Source organism: Embiotoca jacksoni, unplaced genomic scaffold (genome assembly GCF_022577435.1).
Source record: "Embiotoca jacksoni isolate LCO1_2020_lvr unplaced genomic scaffold, fEmbJac1.0.p SCAF_31, whole genome shotgun sequence".
NCBI classification, from domain to species: Eukaryota; Metazoa; Chordata; class Actinopteri; family Embiotocidae; genus Embiotoca; species Embiotoca jacksoni.
This window is the reverse complement of record NW_027185383.1, coordinates 3,211,667-3,232,028: the sequence shown is the minus strand read 5'-3', so window position 1 is coordinate 3,232,028 and position 20,362 is coordinate 3,211,667. Positions and strand designations below refer to the sequence as shown.

Genomic DNA, 20,362 nt, shown 5'->3' with positions numbered 1-20,362 from the left:
CGGTACTGAGTCCACATCCACAGTGCAAATGGTTTTATTCATCTTCATTTGACAATTTGTTCAACAACATCTCGACATCTTACTCCATATTACTGTACAGTAGTACCAGATTTGCTTCAAATTTACGTGGCAACAAATGAGATACATTTTTGTCAACTTTATATTGCCAATATGCAAATACTACGAGTGAGGAGCGTAGTTTAAAATGTAAACACTGATTTCCAGTTGACACCTGAGCACTAAAACAATCACCATAAAATACATCATAAAACAAGTCTCCAACCATATTTACAGCTTAATGTTATATATAAGTATACATGTGTGTGGCATTAGTCTGAGGTACTTTCAGTTGGTTACTTCAGTTCCACTTTTACAGCCACAGCGGTATGACAAGAACAGGAAGAGGAACTAAAGTAAACACTGAAGTCCAACATATGTAATGTGACACTGCTACTGTTCAAACATGTGAACATGTCTTTTCTGAAGAGGATGTGGCTTCGAATAAATGGAAACTTTATTGAACAGAACACCATTAATCAATGATGTCATTTAGTTTGATACGTTATATTTACAGGCTTTGAGTTTAATATTGACATGTGCATGTTAACACGCTCCCAGTGACAACATGGACAACAAGATATAGTGACAAACAAAAAGATTAACATGTTCACCGTCCTACTCAAACATCTCCTAATGAGCACTACACATAGAGCTGAAGCTGATGGATGTATCAGTCCTTTTGCATGTATTTGGTCACAAATCAAAGTATTGGCAAAAATGACAACTTTGACCTGACGATGGCTCTGGTGGAAAAGTTAAGAGATCAGTTGTAGAAATATTGTAGAGACATTTCACTTAAAACCATAAATGTCAACCTGCTGGTGGCAAAAAGTCAAGGAATCAAACTCATGAGGATTTATCATCAGGGAACCATAAACACCTGTTAAGGTTGTAGATATAGCTGAGCTTTACTGCAGACCTGCTGGTGATGCTAAATGCATAGAATAGAATAGAATAGAATAGAATAGAATAGAATAGAATAGAATAGAATAGAACGAAATGCAATAGAATAGAATATACTAGAATAGGATAGGATATAATAATAGAATAGAATAGAATAGAATAGAATAGAATAGAATAGAATAGAATAGAATAGGACAAAATACAATGAAATAGAATATACTAGATTTGAATAAAATATAACAGAACATAATAAAATAGAACAGAATAAATAGGACAGAACAGAACACAAAGACAAAGAAAAGAAAAGAAAAGAAAAGAAAAGAAAAGAAAAGAAAAGAAAAGAAAAGAAAAGAAAAGAAAAGAAAAGAAAAGTGTGCATCATGTACTAATAATGGAAAACATCTGGTTCCTATGTAGAGTATCTGTGCACTCAGACAAAACTAAAAGCTTCTGTAATCTGAGATGAGTTTCACAAGCCGCAGCTTTAGTCTCTCTCCTGGAATGTTACACGGCAGTAATTCAGAAGAGTGTGTTCTTCATATAAAACTGTCGTAGCCAGGGCAGGAGGGTCCAGTACGCTAGTTATGCTATAGATTGCCCCTCTGTGAATACTGTTCATGACAGCCCCACACTGTCATCGATGTGGCTACCGTCGGTCCCCGAAGCAACGTGGGCCCTTAGGTTAAGTGGTTGTGTAACATATCCTGTTATTAAACATCTTGCTTCTTATAGGATGCAGCTCGTCTCGGGCTTTATCCATCTATCGCTTCACATCAGATGCCAGCCAAGAGTCCCATTCCCTTTTTTCCTCCACTGTAGTGGAAATAAGGACCTATCTGCCTGCTCTGGCGTGTTACTGTACTCTACTTAATGTTACTCTGATGACTGATTTTCTGCACAACTTGCCAGTATCCTCAACAGACTCGTCATGTGATTCCAACAAGGCATTACACTCCAGTACGAGCTAATTTTTTTTTTTTTTTTTTTTTTATTTGATACACTTTATTAATCCCCGAGGGGAAATTTCTTCACTACAGCAGGGGGGCTTTCAGGGGGGAGCTGCTGCAGCAGGCTGCCACTAGCGCGGCGCCAGGTAACCTGACCTGAGGTGCATGTTTTTGGATGATGGGAGGAAGCCGGAGAACCCGGAGAGAACCCACGCAAGCACAGGGAGAACATGCAAACTCCGCACAGAAAGGCCCAGGACCGGATTCGAACCCAGAACCTTTTTTGCTGTGAGGTGACAGTGCTAACCACTGCACCACCGTGCCGCCCCAATCTATTTGCCTAAACATCAGTGAGGCACCGGCCTTTATGTAAATATCCGAAACCTGACTGTCAGTTCAGTCAACCTCCAAACATCCTCCAAAGCTACTTTACTGCAGTCAGTAAATGGGTAATGCTTCTTTCTTCTTATTGTTTAACCCTTTCATTAATTAGCCAAAGTGCCTCCTTAGTGGTTTCAGATGGGTTTCCACGCTTGCAAGAAAAACACTAACTGGCACTGGATAACGACAAACAAAATGAGCTTCAGTCTTACATCAGATTGACTTTCATATCTGCTGGATTGCAACAGTGCACGCGAGCCACACATTCCAGTACATGATGATAAAAACAGAGCGTCAACTTTAGGTGGGTTTCAGATGGCAGAGAGGTGCTCCCGACACGCAGACGTCCGCCGTGTTGTAGGGCTGCATTTGGTCAACATGGTGATCTGGGTGCTGAAGTTGTTGCCGTTGCTGCCTATGGAGGGCTGCTGGTACTTGGTGTTGGCACCCAGGAACCTCTGCAGCATCCATCTGCGCCACTTACGCTTAATCTCCGACTGCACCTGCAGGAGAGACAGAGAGGGAGACAAATAGGATGAGGAAAGGGGACTGAAGTGGTAGGAGGGTGAGGTGAAATGAGATTTTGCAGCATAACAGGACAATAAACATCATAAAGAGCTTGGTTGCATTTACTCACCTCTCCGTTCAGAAAGCAGTACAAGACTGCAACCACAAAACCCTGTTGAAGAGAAAAGCAGATAAAACGCATCTCTCAGTAAGAAATACCAGTGTGATAGTACAGCTGGGGAAACACTCAAAATATTTGTGTATGACTAATGAGGGTAAGATTATGAACAACTTCAGGCCCAGACAGGAGGTTCATCATTTAAACCTCTGGGAAATTTTCTTGGGAGATATCACTCTGAGCTAAAACTGTTATAAATTCAGAACACTTTCTATTGCCAGGTTTCTATCATTGCACTTTGCACTCAGCATTATTATCTAATTTAATACTAAATAAATCAGCAAACTCAAGCACACAAAATCAAACATGTCAGCTCACTAACCATTCATTTGCTTCGTCAAAATGTCTTTACGGTACCAGTGGTTTTCATGTAAACCACATCAAAGGATTTTTACTGGTGCCATATTTGTGGCATCAATTATACTCAAAAAACAATATTACAGTCTTGTATAATTCAAAAAAAGGTTTAAATCAAATCCCATAATTCATCTGTGAATGGTAACACTTCTGTCTAACCTTTCCAAATGATGACTACAGGCTGCCTTCGCAACACTTTGCAGTTATGGGATGTTACCTGAAATGAGCCCAGAATAAGGTCAAACACCATCCTCACTTGTGGGTGGATGTGGTCGGGGATGAAGGCAAAAATGATGTAGTTTATACCAAAGAGGGGGATCAACAACAGTGTGGATTTAGCCAGTCTCCTAAAAACAGCAGAAAATCAAAAAAGTGAAGAGAAGGCTGTTCACTCTAAAGTTCAACAAAAGCTCAGATCAAGGCTGCAATTGTCACGATGCAAGAGCTAAACATGAAAACTTAACGGTAGAAATGTAATCTATTCAATGAATGTCAATAAAAAAGAAGCCACTGTAACGATCGCTTTGTTAGAGATGTTGACGTGTTGCACTGAAAACCTACGAGTACTGATTGGACTCCTTTCTTCCGATGTCGGGGCAATTCATCTTCTGTCGCAAAATCCGGATGATACAAATGAAGAGGAAAAAGTTCACCTGCCGAGAGTAGCTGACCGGTTAGTGTCACGTTGTGTGTGAAGTGTTACTCACAAAGCGGTGTCCTGACTTACAAGTATGGTGACTAAAATAGGTGTTTTGATGATCCACCAAGGACTGTCATCAATTATCTCCCAGCATCTGCCAGAAGAGAGAAATTACAAACAAAATAATTTAAAAACACATCAATAAAACAAACCATTGACTGAGCTATAAGTGAAATTGATGGAGATATTGTAACACTTTAAATAAACATTAGCAACGTACAGAATATTATTTATGTTCTCTTGTTAACTCATGAACTGGTAAATTAAATTGTAAATAGATAAATATAAATAACATATGATTTCAAAATAGTTAAAAATGCACAAATTCACATAAAAAGTCAAAGACTGTGCTGCTAATTTAGAGCTTAGCTAATCTAGCTGTAGCGGCGCCGGTAATTTAAGTAGTGTTATTTTTCTCCATCGTTAGGATACCATAATCTGTTGGTTATTTAAAAATATTTTTTATTTCAGAAAACAGATAGGACAAAAAAGGTCAATTTTGCTGAAAACTTAAACTTAACACCTTCTTTGCTTTAGCACCTGGTTGTATGAACAATCAAAGGTTTTCTTTTGTACTGTAATGAAATATATTTTTTATATAGTAAAACATTTCCAAAAGGCTTATTATATTTTTGCCTCGTAAGGTTGTGTAGGCAAAACACTCTTGTCTGAGTTTTATTCTGAGACCAGCGATAAATGTTTGTTTTGTTATTTTTATCCACTCAATCAAAACTGAACCTGGTAATGATGAAAACTTCACTTTAATCAGCAAGATTAAAACAACGATAAATAGCCAGCTCACCCCGGATGATTTAAATAAGCCTTCGTGATCACCCATGCTGAGATAAGGACGGTTGGAGCCCCTGAAAACAAGAAACATAAACAGAGTTACTTTGAAGTTATTTTAACATGAGAATAATTTCTCAGAGAGAAATCTGCCCGCTGCGTTCAAACAAATGTTGCACTGACTGAGCATGACTGAATAAGTGGATCAGCTGTGAGAATGTGTACACTGTTAATCTTTTGAATGGTTTTATAGCTAAAGCAATATTGCATTCTGGGTACATGCTTATAATTTTTTAGCAAGACTTTTATGTGCTGTGCACCAATATTGGCTCATCCTGGATATCTGCAGGAAAGATCTGTTTCCATTTTTCTGTGGGCAGACGTAACATTTCAAACCTATTTGTAGAGCTACTTTATTGATGGAATATTTATGTGATGGGAAAAAAAACATCAGATATTTAGAGAATGATTGTGATATACACATTTTAAAGGACATCTTAGGACCAAAAGGAAAGAAAATTAATATCATACATTAAATTAAGATGACAGAACTCCACAAGGGCTCAGACAATTCTTGTGTATGAATAGATCATTATGTATTTTTGATGAAAGCTTTCAAAAGAGCATGCTCCCTGCTAAATGAAAATCATCTATCTATTAAAAATATAAAGGGTCTAGTCTACTTGTATAATCTATGAATTCACCAAGGAATTAATTTAATTCATATATGATGTCACCAAAAGGGCATGAAGTTGTTTTCCCATCTAAAGCATTGCAGGACTCTTGAATTACAACAACAAGAGTGCCAGCTGCCTGCTGCTCATCTCAGCAAATCTCATTTATATGCAGATGAAAAGGCTCACCATTTTCCTGAAACAGATGCACGTATAAAACCTTACTCAGAAATTCATTTGCATATAATCATATCCAGTGATCAGCCATTAAAACCATTAAAACCAGTGACAGTGGGAGAGAATAACTTTAACTTCCTTGTTTCGATGGCACCATGGATATATTATGCAGCAAGTGAGCCTGAAGTTGATGCATGTTGGAAGCAGGAAAAATGGAAGAGCAGAAGGATTTGACAGATTCTGACATACAGGAATGGCGAGACTACTACAGGTCTTCCCCGTCAGCAGTGGTTAGTAGGAAGGACAACCGGGGAACTGACGACACCAATGGCTGCCCAAGCCTCATTGATGCCCGAGAGGAGCCAAGCCTGACCCGAACGGTCCGATCCCAAATCGCACTGTAGCATAAATGACTGAAAACCTTAATGCTGCCTTTAAAAGAAAAGTGTCAGAACACCGAAGGCATCGCAGCTTGAAGTGTGTCCGACGGTGTTTCTGCAGACGGGTCAAACTGCCCATGCTGACCCCTGTCCACGGCTGAAAGCACCCATAATGGGCATGTGATGGAAAGAACTAGACCATGGAGCAAAGGAAGAAGATGGCTGATGAATCACATTTGTTTTTACACCATGAGTGTGTGCGTTGTTTACTTGGAGAAGAGATGGAAACAAGACAACGTAGTTTAAAGCTTTGGCCAATGTTCTGCTGGGAAACCTCGGGTCCTGGCACTCTTCTGGATGTTACTTAGACACATACCACCTAACTAAACATTACTGCAGACCATGTACACACCTCTGCCACACTGCAAAACCTATTCAAGGATGGTTTAAAGAACATGACAAAAAAGTTCACGGTGTTGATTTGATTTACGAATTCTCCAGATCTTAATCTGATCGAGCATCTGTGGGAGGTGCTGGAAAAACAAGTCTGATCCATGGAGGCCCCACCTCACAACTTACAGGACCTGAAGGGTTGTCTGGTAATGTCTTGGTGCCTGATACCACAGGACACCTTAAGAGGTTTTGTAGAGCCATTATTAGACAGGTCTGAGGGGTTTTGGTGGCACGAAGGCGCCAATAGTGTACTGGCTATCAGGAATACAGGAAGAAATCCCTGTATGAAAAAATCCATAGTTTTACCCAGCCTTGTTTGTTTCCACCGGCTCTCTGTGCCTCTCATTTGAGATGAGAGTGTATTGTGAGCCTGATCAACACAGTATCAGGCAGGTGGTTTTAATGCTGTGACTGAATGTCATAGCTGTTGTACTATGGATTTAAACAGATGTTCAGGTTGCCCAATGTGCGCATTTGATTATTTTTGGCAGTCACTTCAGACATAAAGATTAAATCCAATCTGAGGTGTTTGCATTCATTAAAGTATAGCACGTACCCCAACCAACCAGGATGTACCACCAGAAGTACTTCCTCTCAGAGAAGAAGGAGACGGCTAACAGAGCGTGAAGATAAAGGCCCTCCACCAGCAGCCAGAAGTAACTGGCCATGATCCCATACTGGAAGAAGACCACCACTGCTTTGCAGCCCACCTGCAATACATTTACATATTAGGAGTTAAATTGCATTACCAGGGAAAGTATGTAAATATGATTCTATTATAATTCAAATAATAAAGACAAGGCCACATCCAGAATGTATTTAGGAAATTACTCTGAAATTGATATTGATAACTCTTATTAAAAATTAAATCTGATCAAGAGACAGTCAATGAATATGAACAACTTAATTAGAAGAGATGCTACAGTTACATTTGCACTGATTACACTGTTAAAAAAAAAAGTAATCTGTAATCTAGTGAGATTGAGATTCATGTTAATGGTTATATATAAAGCACCACACAGCACTATGGGAAGAAAACAGTTGTTAGTGGTTGGGTAGCTCTAATGTAACTGAGAGATGGCAAGTTTGATCCACCGGGATGCTTCTTTGCAAAGGTTCCTGAAAATGTATAAATTTAAAGCAACACTATTTGCAGAACAAATGCCACCATGGTAACCAGGGACGATTATGATGTTTATCCCAGAAATATAGTGGAGCACATGTAGAGAGGTGTCACAAAATCAGCAACCTGACTCAGAAACATCTGTTATAAAGAAATATCTGGCCTGAAAAGCCTGTGAAGGCTCTCAGTCATCCAGGTCATGATCAATCCAGGTTTTATCCAAAGGCAACCCAACTGTGACAATTTCTGCCAAAACTGAAGAAGCCTTTTCAATGAGAGGCAAAACATGTTCAAGAAAATAAAAGAAATCCAGTTGCCTTTAGATAAAACCTAGATACTGTAGCGGCCATAAACTACTCGTCATACCAGTTCAAATTAGCCTGTAGAGGTCACCTCAAAGTATATTGAATTGATGTGTACAAATACAGTATATTATCAGTGAAATTGGATCAAGAATCCAGAAAGACGAAGGCAAAAAATAAATCTTATAATCAAAGCAGTTGAGTTCAAGACATTTGAGTTTTAGTTCCTTTGGGTCAAAAATATGGAATTATCTATGTTGCTGAGAGTAATGTGCAATCTTGGCCGTGGTTTCATATTTAACAGACAGATATGAGAGTGCTATCAGTTTTTTCGTTCCACTCCAGGACATTACACAGAGCCAGAAGTTCTAAAACTGATTTCGTAGCCAGCCTCTGTTTCATTTTCTCTTATCTAAAATACTTGAACACTTGCCACATACTACATGCACTTGCATCATTGCAGCTTGCTTTCTTATATACATGAGATCAACCAATGCTGTCTGTCTATTGTTTTTCCATCTTTTTAGTTATAATCTTTGCTATCTAAATTGTCACGTTGTTCATCACTCTCTGTCCTGTTGAGCTGAAAATGTTAAACTAAGGTGATCAAGGCTTATCGGATAAAGTGTAAGATATCACTGAAAAATCAACACATGATATCATTCTATTATTTTCATTAAAAAAAAAAAAACCCTGTCGGCTTGAAATGAATGGATTACACAACATAAGGTTTTCTTCCAGGCGTAGATTTGAATGAGGCTCTCTGTTTCTACTTCAACTCCCTAAACAAGGGTTTTCACAAGCTAAAAGGTCCATCTCACACAGAGTAAACTGAACTTTAAAAGTGTTTAAAACTGGTGGAGTTTCCTTTCTATGTTTTTTTTTTTTTCACTGTGGTGTTTGAGAGATTTAACAGCTGTGTTTGGATCGGGCCAATCTGCATACCCTGAAGAGGAAACATCTAAACTCAGCCATTAACGATTGGCATTTAGAGACAGTAAACAGGTGATTTACCCTCTAATCTAATCCTCACTGGTAATAAAGCAGTGGATTCAGCTGGAGCAAGATCTGAGAAAACAACACTGACGTCGGCGACTTTATCAATCACACAAAAACAAAACAGCTGCATTATGTGAAACTGTATGACATCCAGGAGTTTATCTCACTCCTTATCTTAACTTAGCACTTGTGATATTATGGCTACGATTGTGGTCAAGATAAAATGATTAAAAACTAGATAAGAAGAACTTTGAATGTGATTAATTGACGAAGCTATCTGCACTTCAGGCTTAATGTTTAGCAAACAGGAACTCTCACAGCATCCTGCTGGACGAATGAATGGGAAAACATTGTCTCAGGGGTGGAAGAGACTTGGCAAACACTGCTACACCCGGAACCTTACGTAAACTCAGAGGCCGCGCATTTAATGTCTGTAAAGTTTGGGCGAGAATTCCCTCAGGTTTGGAGAGAAAGTTACAGCTGAATAAGTTAGCTACAATGCAGTGCTTTTTTATCCAAAGAGAAGGAATTCAATAAAGTGTACAAATCTACTAAAAGAATAGATGTGTTGGTGAGTGAAAGCAGAGCCTTCAGCGGCCGCGGGAAGGAGAGTGAACGGCGTACTCACGGACGACTGGCAATTGTCTGTCTCACCGACATCATACAGAACCACGTCCTTGATGAAGACAGTCACAGCTTTCAGTGCAAATGACACAAACAAATGCATGTGGATGTAGTTTCTTGTGCAGTGGAGCTTCCTGTGAAAGAAAAAAAAAAGATGATGATTTAAAACTCCAATGTGTATGACATTTTCTTCGATTTGTTTTAGGGATTAAACAATTAACTATCAACAGATTGTGAAAAAAGTGACAGTTTTAATGTATTCAGTTTGATGTTTGTTGATACAAAGTTCAGATCAATTATAACAGCTGTATGTGAGTAGATAAGCCAGCTCGTCAACTATCTAAAGGCAGCTTAATGTAACAAACAAACCAGCCGTACTGACCTCCAGTCTTGCTAAAAACAAATTTTTTTTTTTGTTAATCAACAAATGGGTGCAAACAATCTGATTTCACAACTGTCCGTTTAATTTAGCCACCTAACAACGGGGAAAGAGCTCGCAAAGTTAGACCAAACTGTGGGAACTCCAGACTGCCTGGACACTAAAGTGACTCACGTATAAAGAGAGGGATTACAAGACAAGACTCAAATTTCACATATTGCACCTTTAAATCAAAAAGAAAAAGTGACTCACTTAATTTTCTTCATGCCTATCCTCTGAGTTAAATTGGAAAATGTGCTGTTTATGTGACCTATCCTGAAAATCATCCGATAACATGTGTTAATGACACCAAAGAAGAAAATCTGAATAAATATGAAGAAATTATTAATTTCACTTTAATTACAGGTGCAAATATTCACGGAAAGAACGTGTATTTTAGTTGAGGAGAGCAGTCATTACAAGCACATCTCTTACTTTGTGATGTGCTTGTACTGTGTTGTGCTGTTATCTACATTTAAACAATGCGATTGTCAGGAAAAACGATCTGTATGTTTCACACTTTACATGGATGTAGCTTTGCAGTGAAACATATGTTCATCAGGCACAGACAAATGTAAAAAAACTCTGACTCGACATTCAGCACAGAAGTAAACAAGAACAAATCAGGGGGTTTGCAGAAAAACTGATGTAAATTCTCTCTTGTGGGTGTTTACAAACAAAGATCTTTCCAGTGATCTGATGATTTGGGATGAATTATATAAAACCATCCGGCAGGTCGGGTGCAGCAGCACGCAGCATCAACCAATTGCTTCAATGATGCGTCTGCAGCCGAACATGAAAAATTACAGCATTTCATAACCCCGAGGAGTCAACACATTCCTTGTTGTTTAGCCCACATGCACAAACAGACCGAATTCAAACACACCCAGCTGAACGGAGTGGGCTGTTTATTAGAGGCCGGAGACACCAGACACTTAAAGTTCATCTAATGATCAGAGCTGTGTCATGCCAACACGCACTGCCATCATTTCTCTTTCTCTGCAACCCTGAGACTGAAGGACAAGAGGGAACATGCTGTGAACAACAGGCGCCCATATAAATGCTTCGACTTTACAGTTTGACTTTATAGCTGCTGACCAGTCGGAAATATTGATACAGATGATGTCAAAGTTTCAAATCTGGTTACATTACTGTGTGAAAAACACAGTAAAACATCCATAAAATGCAGGAAGTGTGGTGCGAAATGGGAGATCGACTGGGTTTTATGGCTCTAAATGATGGCGAAAAGGTGCTTGATTGGCTTTACCCAGGAACATTAAGCAGCATTTTGACAAATCTCCTTACCGGAAGAGACAGAGTATAATGATGGCGAACGTCAGCGAGATGAGCGACACGCTGTGTCCGATGGTGTAACCCACTTTGATAGCGTCAAAGAAGTTTCCCTGCAACAACATATTCTATTACATTCGATGGAAACAGGTCATCTGGAGTGAGTTTGACATTTAGCAGCAGCAGTAGCAACATGCTGCAGGAGTTTCAAATCCTGGTTGCCATACTGACTGTATTATCGTCCACGGTGCTGTTGGGATTGTATCCACAGTCCAGTATGTAGGAGTTTATGCTGATCGGGGTCCAGCCGTCTGCAGTGCAGGTCTTTGACAGATTACCTGATGAGCAGGGAGACAGAGGGGAGATTGGACATCATTCTCACAACACTACAGCTTCTGCAGCTTCAGTGTGTTTTATTTCTAAGTACAGTAATGTATGTGTGTGTGTTGAAAGCGGAGTTGGATGAGCTGCGAGGCAGAACTACTCCTACATTTACACATATATCATGTATGTAACTGACTGGAATATTCCCAAATACGAAAAAGAAATGGAGGGAATGACTGAAGGGAATCAGTCGTCCAACAGGGGACAGTTCCCATGTGTAGTTGCCTCCATCTGTTTCTTAATTACTCTCAAGCTGCACACACACACAAGTCAAGTGGAGATATTTTTACTCTGACTTGGTCATAGGGGCAGAGTTGAAAGATTGAGGCGCACTAGACGGACCAGTCAAGAGAGAAGAGGACATGAAATGAGCAGAGTTGAGTTCTGTAGAGTTCAGTAGATGAGGGATTGCTAGAGAGCAGTGCAGTAGGCTTGGAGAGTACAGCAGACTTTAGCTCTGTAGAGAAAGTAAACAAGAGCCCAGGAGTAGATCAGAGCTCTGCCTCAGCAGATTAGAGTAGAGCTCTCTAAAGTAGAGTGGAGGTAGCAGAATAATGTAGAGCTCTGCAGAGCTCATCTCTACAGCAGAGCAGAGCTCAGTAAAGTCCAGAAGACAAGAGCTCATTAGACTCGAGTACAGTAGACTAAAAGCTCAGTGGATTGTACTGGACCAGAACTCTTTAGAGTACAGTAGGGTAGAGATCAATAGAGGAGAGACAAACTCCTGTAAAGTACAGTAGAGATCACTAGAGAAGAGTATGGCTTTAGAAAACAAGAACAGAAGACGAGACCTCAGGAGAATAGAGTCCTGTAGCAGAGGTAAAGTAGAGTAGAGTACAGTCGAGTCAAGTCAAGCGTGGTCGGGGAGAGTAGAGTAGAGTAGAGTAGAGTAGAGTAGAGAACAAAACTCACAGACTGAATGGAAAAAGTGAATAAATGAGTGAATGGATTCATATTTTCTGCCTACCTTTAAATTACATACAGCTGCCGATAATCACATTTTACACCAAAATTATAACTATTAGTTCAAATTCTTTTGTTAATATCATTATTATTTCTTAAACCAGCAAATCTAAATCAGAGTGTTGTTTTGTTTTTACTCTGCTATTTCAGTAAATATGGTTCACTTAAGCATTAGCAATAAATTGGGAATTCCTGGTAGCTCTGGTTAAAAGGAATTCTATTAAATAGAAATGTGTCAGATTAGATTTCAGGGACTTTTGTTGAATGTCAGACACAACTCTCTCTTCCTGTGTCTCTTTTCTCTCCCATTTCTCAGTCAATGATAAAATGTAAAAAAAGGCTGTGGATGGTAAATGGAATTAAAGAGTACACAAGAACTGTACTTCATTACTGTAAACTTACTTCATTAGTTTTGCATATGGTGTTGTTGAAAAGGTAGATTCATTTAGAACTGAGGATTTTCTCTCAAAATAACAGGAACTAAATGCATCCGTGTTCAGATGAGGGACTTTCAACTCATAAGAATGAGAGAATCTTTTACAACATTCATGACGTGTGTCTAATCCAACAGTAGCAGCTCTTTGGTTTTGTTCAGTCTCTCATTGTGCAACACCTATTTGTACCGTTTCCTCATCTCCTTTCATACCAATAAAGAAAGGACGCTGCGTGTGCTGGCGACAAATTAATCCGTGCGCTTGAATGCTGCTGTAGAAATCTAAATGTGGGACATTCTTCATATTTCCCAACGGTATCGCTGCACGGCCGCCGTATCAAACCAAAAGACAGAGTTGTGAAATAACCAACAATCCAAAGTTTTAGAATATGTTTGGCATTAAAATTTTGGTCAGCTCACAAATACCTGAGTAGCTTACTGCAGAGAAGACGGAGGCTTAGCTTCCTCAAACAACATGACAAGACACAAAGGCGAAGATAAGCCGCTGCTGTTTCAGCCCATGCCACCACTGGATTTGGCTTGTTTGAGGGATTGCCAGAAGAATGCTTTCATCCCCAAAACATGACTGCAAGGATTTTCAGTGTCATGCACGACGACGACGGGAGCTCAAATGAGTTCATCAGCCCATAATCGTGCTAATATTCTTAGCTCTTCTGCCAGTGTTGTATGCTCAAATACTTTATCCTGTACAATTATATCTTGGAGGGAGATATATCAGCATTATCAGCTTCGTCTCAGCTGAATACTACAGCATGTAAGTGAAGTCATTGACAACGAGCGTCTCCTGTGTTATTAATGGAGATGTATGACTGTGTTTGCATGCATTAGACCAACTAGGTAAAGAGTTCATGAGAATGGGAAAATCTATCTCAACTAAATTTATGACTTTGCCCTTGAATCTCGGTGGCGCCGTGTTTGGTAATGCTTGTGTGTGTGTGTGTGTGTGTGTGTGTGTGTGTGTGTGTGTGTGTGTGTGTGTGTGTGTGTGTGTGTGTGTGTGTGTGTGTGTGTGTGTGTGTGTGTGTGTGTGAATGGCTCAGAATGAGTTAATAACTTCAGTGTTTCACAACTGTTCCTGACAGTGAGGCTAAATTGACTTTTTGCGCAATATGTTCACGAAAAGGGAACATCATATTTCTCTAACCATTCAAGGTTAAATAAAGGAATAAACTGAGGATTGCACAAACAAGTCTGTTTATCTTAATGCTAATTTTGGAGATATAACATTCTCAGCCAAGTGCACTGTCATTTATAATGTACAGAATCTCAGACCATCCATTATCCTCTTAAGGAAGTCCCCCTTGCATGACCCAAGAGAAAAGAAGGTTTAACCAGCAGAGACCTGCATTCATTAGCTGATTTACTGCATAATTGATACCATGTACATCAGTGCAGCACAGGTCATTTCTCTTTCCTTTAAAGCCTCTGTGCTTCATTGTGGTCTCTGCACAGCCTGTTGATCCAGAACCTCTGACATGTCAGTGAAATATACCTCTTCTGCCTTCAACCTCAGAAATCTGGTGATTCCTCATCTGTCCTCTCTCTATTCCCTAGAGGTCTTTCCTCACTCAGGTCACACTATCTCCCATCTGGGTCACATTACAGCTTCCCACACAGCCCCTACTGGCACTGCAGCTGAGCCTTCACATGCTGATTATAAATCAGAGGTTCGAGCTACTCTCATGTCCTGAATATGATGGGGAGGAAGGAGAGGGGGCGCAAGATTACATCAACAGGAACCCCGTCAGCATGTCTGCAGAGGAACACAGGTTGAGCATATGAGCCCTGCAAATAAGCTCCAACTGAAATCTGCAACATGAAGCGTGATCAAAGTGTAGCGAAGGTGGAGAAACATCTGGTGTTCAGTTTGTGTGCAGTGAAAAGAGCCCCTACACCTGACAGACCTGATGGAGATCTCTCGATAGCAAACCATATAAAAAGCAATATAAGTGGTGTGTACACATAAATCTGGCTCTTTAGTAGCTAAATGCTACGCTATTTTCATTATTGAGCTGCTTTGTGTGACTTCATTATAGTTAAAACAAAGCTGCAAAGTAAAACTGCACGGCTGGAAAACCAAAACACGGAGCTGAAAGGAGCTTAAACACAGAGTTGGTAGAATGGCTGACATAACATACAAACAGCTGTCGTTTGATCCGGTGTAAATATAAATCAGTGCAGCTTTAAAGAGTCATACTCATATTCTTACAACTCATTTAAATATACTTCAACTCTCGGGGGTCCCGGTTGAAACTGAGGCGCCTCTAACAGCTGACTACAAATAGACAACTTCATCAACTCTTATGGTATAATTACACTGAAGCGACTTAGTGTGGTAATTAATGACAAGTGGAGATCAGAGGGAAATCAGTGGGGAATATTCTTAGGAACTATAATACAAACAAACTGCAACACAAGCAGGCAATTCTGAGGACTATGGTTTCGCTTCTTTATAATTAGCACCATTTCCCTGAGAGGCTTTCACAGATTAAAGAAGAACAAACAAACACACTGTCTCTTTGATGGGTGGATGGTGCTGAGATGGGAAGTTGCTCATATTTTCTCACTTGGCTGTGCCATGTGTTTTGAGTTTCACTGTAATCTTTGTGATATATGAGAGGTAGTCGAGAAGATACGTGATCATGGGAGAGTGACATCATGACTATGAGCCACTATGGACTCTCAGTGCGCTCCGTCATGTTTATTTCTGGTTTATGAAGCGTATTGATGCTGGCAGAGACTCAACAGCATGGAGTGTTTGGAACAATAACAACAAAAAAGATCAAGATAATCCATATGTAGTAAATATCCTGTATGTAACTGCTGCCTCCATGGATAGGCAGCCTCATTACATTTCAAATTAATCTTTGACACAGGGATGTGGAATTACAGGTTTGGCATAATGACTAATGAGATTCTCATTGGTGTAGCGTTTATTGGTTTATTTTTGTGTTTGAAAGCTACCTTGTATATCCCGTATTGTCCCAGTTCGAGTCAAGAAGAAAACAGATAAAAGCAACCAGATATCATGCCGAAGTGTGTAACACACCTGTAAATCCACTAGAGGACTGAAGGGTGTCACGTTTTGCCTCACCTACTCATAAACAGGAAGGTGCTTCAGGTTTGGGCAACAAAAACCATGTAGTTAGGGTTAGGAAAGGGTCATTATCTGGATTAAAATCAGTAATGATGTTATACATTACGTTACGTAAGTACCGTACTTACATTACTTAAAAGAAACCCACGCTTTCTGGTCATCCGGATGAAAGTCCTCTGTTTATTCCACCCAAGCACTTCCTTCCTGTATCTGAGATTTTGACGCTGAGGCGAGGCAAAGCGTGACACTTACACGGTATCCTCTAATAGAGTAGAGGGTCCATTACACGCTGTGACGTGTTACCGGGCTGAAACCTGATTAAAAATCTCAAATCAATTCATTTTTTTGGATCCTTGGTGGCAGCACAACAAGCTTCCCACACAATATTTACTCTCCTTTTAGCTCTGTTTTGAGCAACAAAAACTCCTGAGGGAAGTATCTGTCTCATTAGCAGCTCAGTAGTCCACTATATTCGCCAGCTGGCCGTGAAATTTTCCTGTTTGTGTTTAAAGTTATGCACAGTGAATTTTTTAATGCCTTTATGGTGAAAACAGACGCCTGTGGAGGGGAATGGCCTTAAAGATGCTAAAGTGCCGCACGGGGCTGAGAGGGAATTACAGATAATTATTTATGTACATCACTACTGGTGACTTTCTTCATGTTACACGAAGACATTTGGTTGGTTGTCAATAACAAAAATTTCTTAGAGCAGCTTTAGTTATTCTTGCTGTTCTTTTGGGTGCAGTTAAGTAGTTACTGAGCATTTGCCAGAGTTTGTGTGTTGGTTTGTTTATTGTTCATTATCAGTGGGTGCCAAAGACCACCCACTGCTGCATCAGTGGACATCTAGATTAACTTTTCTTTCAAAAGATTGCATAAACCTGCGTGATTGTTTACATCACACAAAAATAGAACAAAGCTAACTTGCAAATAGTTTTTTCTATCTAACTTTGTCTTACTTGCAAACACAAGGCAACTTTTGTAAGCTACATCCTTACGTGTAGGTATGTCCCCGGAGAAGTAGAAGAGATATTTGGGGCAAGGGATGGTAACCACCTGTCCGATTTCGGCACTGGGCCAGCAGGTGATCTTGTCCCATGTCCCGCTGCAACCTAATAAAGAGATGGAGGAGCCATAAAAAAAGAGACATCGTAAATAAACAAACACTGTAAAAATCAAAGATGACAAACATAGACTGAAACAGATTTCACACTGTTGTGACGAGTCCACTGCGGTTACAAACAGCAGCCTGATTTAGGTGAAGGTGGAGCACCCTCGGTGTTCCCATGGCAGCCTAAAGGTGCAAGCTCAGGTCAGCTGTCACTGCATCTCCGGGTCCACAACAGCAGACGACCTGAGTTAACATGCTGCCTGCCACCATGACGAACAAAACAGCTCCTCGTCCTGCGTTACACACACTCTTATTTGAATTCAACAGATCGCTGTGACTTTCCACAGTGTGTGTGTGTGTGTGTGTGTGTGTGTGTGTGTGTGTGTGTGTGTGTGTGTGTGTGTGTGTGTGTGTGTGTGTGTGTGTGTGTGTGTGTGTGTGTGTGTGTGTGTGTGTGTGTAAACTCTCAGGATGCAGAATCGGGCCACGGAGCTTTGAAACGCACACCTGCTCTGCAATTTGTTACAATGAAAAATCCCTGCCAGGAGATGTTTGCAACAACACCCTGAGGATTTGGCACCAATACTGTGCAAATGATAACTTAATTTAACAGATAATGAGTGTTTAATGACTTCTGCATTGTGTGAAACTGAACAGAGACTCTTAATACCTGAGGAAAAAACGTTTCAGTAACACAGACAATAGAGGAATATATTGCTGCCTGCTGTGAGTATGTAAGACAACATGAAAATCAAATCCTATCAACAATAAAACAACAAATGAGCTAATTAAGTTTCATTGTTGTACACTCACTTTTCTATTTTTACATAAATAGCATTTAATGTGTTGTCTGAAAATGAGCATATGTGACAAGAGGCTGCATGGCATTAGGTGTGGAAAACAGTGGTCAACCATGCAATGTGTGATGTGAAGCCGGAGGGGAGGCTTGAACAGCTTTTGTTGTCTTTAAATCTCGTTGTGACACTTCAATCAGAGCCCACTTGTGGAGTGAGCAAATTAAGACAAGACAGAGTAAGTGCAGTCGTGGTGAACACACACACACACACACACACACACACACACACACACACACACACACACACACACAACCCTCAAACCTGACATACCTGTTGTTTTGTTCTCAATCTGAGCCTCGCACATGTCCCTCTCCTTGTCTATTTCCTTCTTCATGTCACACATCTGATTCTGCACTGAAAACCCCTGTGGAGACAAAATTTCACATGTTTTCTTTACATTTCTAAGGGTACAGTCCATTTTAAACACAGTTTACAGAGATGTGTAAAACTTTGGGCACCTCTTAGCAATTTACATATTTTGTTGTTCATTTGAATAGAAGTAACTACAGAACCTACAGCAAACACACATGAAATAGGATCATTCATCTAATGCTGGGGAAAATAAATTTTAAAAAATCCATAATGTTGATCATCCCTCTAGCTATAAGGTAAACTTTCACATACGATGGTACACTGCATGAGCTGTCTACAGTGCTTTACATGTAAAGGCAAACACATCCATCATTCCCTCTGGGACCCCTCTGAACTGCACTAACATTATTCCCCCCCGTACATGCACAACAGACACAAAATCAATCTTTCATTTGTAATTCAGCTGTAATATTCCTCATAGATTTAAACGTGCATGTTTTGAAGACGCAAAGAGAATCATCAGGCATGAAGTGAATAACATTAAGTCAAATCTATGAGGGTTTTCCATCAGGATTCATACAGACCTTCTGCAGGACCACAAGATTTATTGCTCTCACTTAGCTGAATGAGTCTCATCTCTGTGTGCATTAATCAGACTGGTAGCATGTGGCTATTGTTAGCCACAAAATGAGCCCATATAAGCCCAGCCTCTCCCCGCACACAAGGTGACTCCCTCATTTTGGTTATGATTTATCTCACTCCTGCGGCTACGAATTCACAGTTGGGCAATACAGTACATTCTCAGTGATGGATCAGTTCTGCCTGAAGCAGTGAGAGTTGGAGTAACAGGAGGGAACTTTCAGGATGATGATAATCATCATCACTAGGTCATCATCCACACCAGGAATATCAAGGTTCATTATTTCACTTTCATCACCAAGGAGATGAAAACAGTCCGGCGTGCCGTTCTGAGGGATCGGACCTCCAACTGAATTCCAGCATGATTTATACATGCTTCTCTACAGGAGACAGTTGGTGGATAACGATGGTGGAGACCACAGAGTACAGAGACAGACAAAGGAGGCTGTTGCCATGGTGTCATGGCAGGAGACCAACTCGCACTTTGTTTCTCCTGTTAATTCCCCCAACCTCATGAAATGACAGAGAGGGGGACATAAAAACACCTTAATGTCTCCACAAAAAACAAACAAAACAATCACAGTAGTGTAGAAAAAGCTTTTCTTTTCTTTTATGTGCCAAACATCAAAGACATTTTGTACGAGTTTTAGCACAAACAAGAAAAGAAGGTTGAACCTGGAGTGAAGAGACTGGTGTTGAGATGGGGGAGGAAGTCCAAGTTGAAATTGTTCTAAATATTCTTCAATAACAAAAGACCTAAAGTGGTGACAACCTTCAGTCATGTTGACCACTGACTGAACCAAGCTGCTCATTAGAGGCCACATTGCGGCGCCCTGTATCCAAGATTGGCTGTGGAGTACATCCGTATCAACTCATATTCAGAACCAACTCACCACTAGAAAGATCTGCGTGATCAAATTTAACATGGCCAAATTAGGCAGCTGTGGTTCAAGTCACGAGAAAAGTCCGAGTGTTTGGAAATACTCACGGGTTCCAGCAACATGCAGGAGAAAATGAGGAAGATGCCTTTAGAGATTTGCCCCAACATGTCCTTTGAAGCTGTTAAATCATTAAAAGAGTGGTTGTAGAAAATGTTGGGAAAGGGTTGAAGACAAAGTGATAATCCGCACCAGGTTTGTTTGCGTCCTCCTGCTGACTCGGTGCGCTCTTTTGCGCTCTGAGTAGGACACTGCTGCGCTCCTGAAATCCTCCTCCTCCTCCTCCTCCCACTCCAGTTATACCTTGAACAACCAACAAATAACCAATGAAAGATCATCTGTGAACGT

The 20,362-nt window shown here is 40.2% G+C and overlaps 1 protein-coding gene across 1 annotated transcript; it reads right to left on the bottom strand.

Annotated features, from left to right (window-relative positions):
- Nucleotides 1–2: 2 nt before the first annotated feature.
- LOC138207399 (vasoactive intestinal polypeptide receptor-like) lies at nucleotides 3–20,214 on the bottom strand. The gene is made up of 13 exons (XM_069164599.1): nucleotides 20,065–20,214; nucleotides 18,396–18,489; nucleotides 17,156–17,269; nucleotides 11,491–11,597; nucleotides 11,275–11,372; nucleotides 9,556–9,685; nucleotides 7,060–7,213; nucleotides 4,836–4,896; nucleotides 4,061–4,127; nucleotides 3,895–3,986; nucleotides 3,551–3,680; nucleotides 2,929–2,970; nucleotides 3–2,794 (listed from the first exon to the last, which is right to left on the bottom strand). The coding sequence occupies exons 1-13, from the start codon at nucleotides 20,122–20,124 to the stop codon at nucleotides 2,603–2,605; spliced, it is 1,341 nt and encodes a 446-aa protein (XP_069020700.1). The 5' UTR covers nucleotides 20,125–20,214; the 3' UTR covers nucleotides 3–2,602.
- Nucleotides 20,215–20,362: the final 148 nt, after the last annotated feature.

What these genes read in the sequence shown, in the direction of transcription:
- LOC138207399 (XM_069164599.1), bottom strand. Translation starts at nt 20,124, where the DNA reads ATGTTGGGGCAAATCTCTAAAGGCATCTTCCTCATTTTCTCCTGCATG. An exon ending in GCACCGTGGACGATAATACA is followed by an intron (nt 11,373 to 11,490) that starts GTCAGTATGGCA and finishes ATGTTGTTGCAG; the next exon opens with GGAAACTTCTTTGACGCTAT. An exon ending in TTATTCTGGGCTCATTTCAG is followed by an intron (nt 2,971 to 3,550) that starts GTAACATCCCAT and finishes TCTCTTCAACAG; the next exon opens with GGTTTTGTGGTTGCAGTCTT.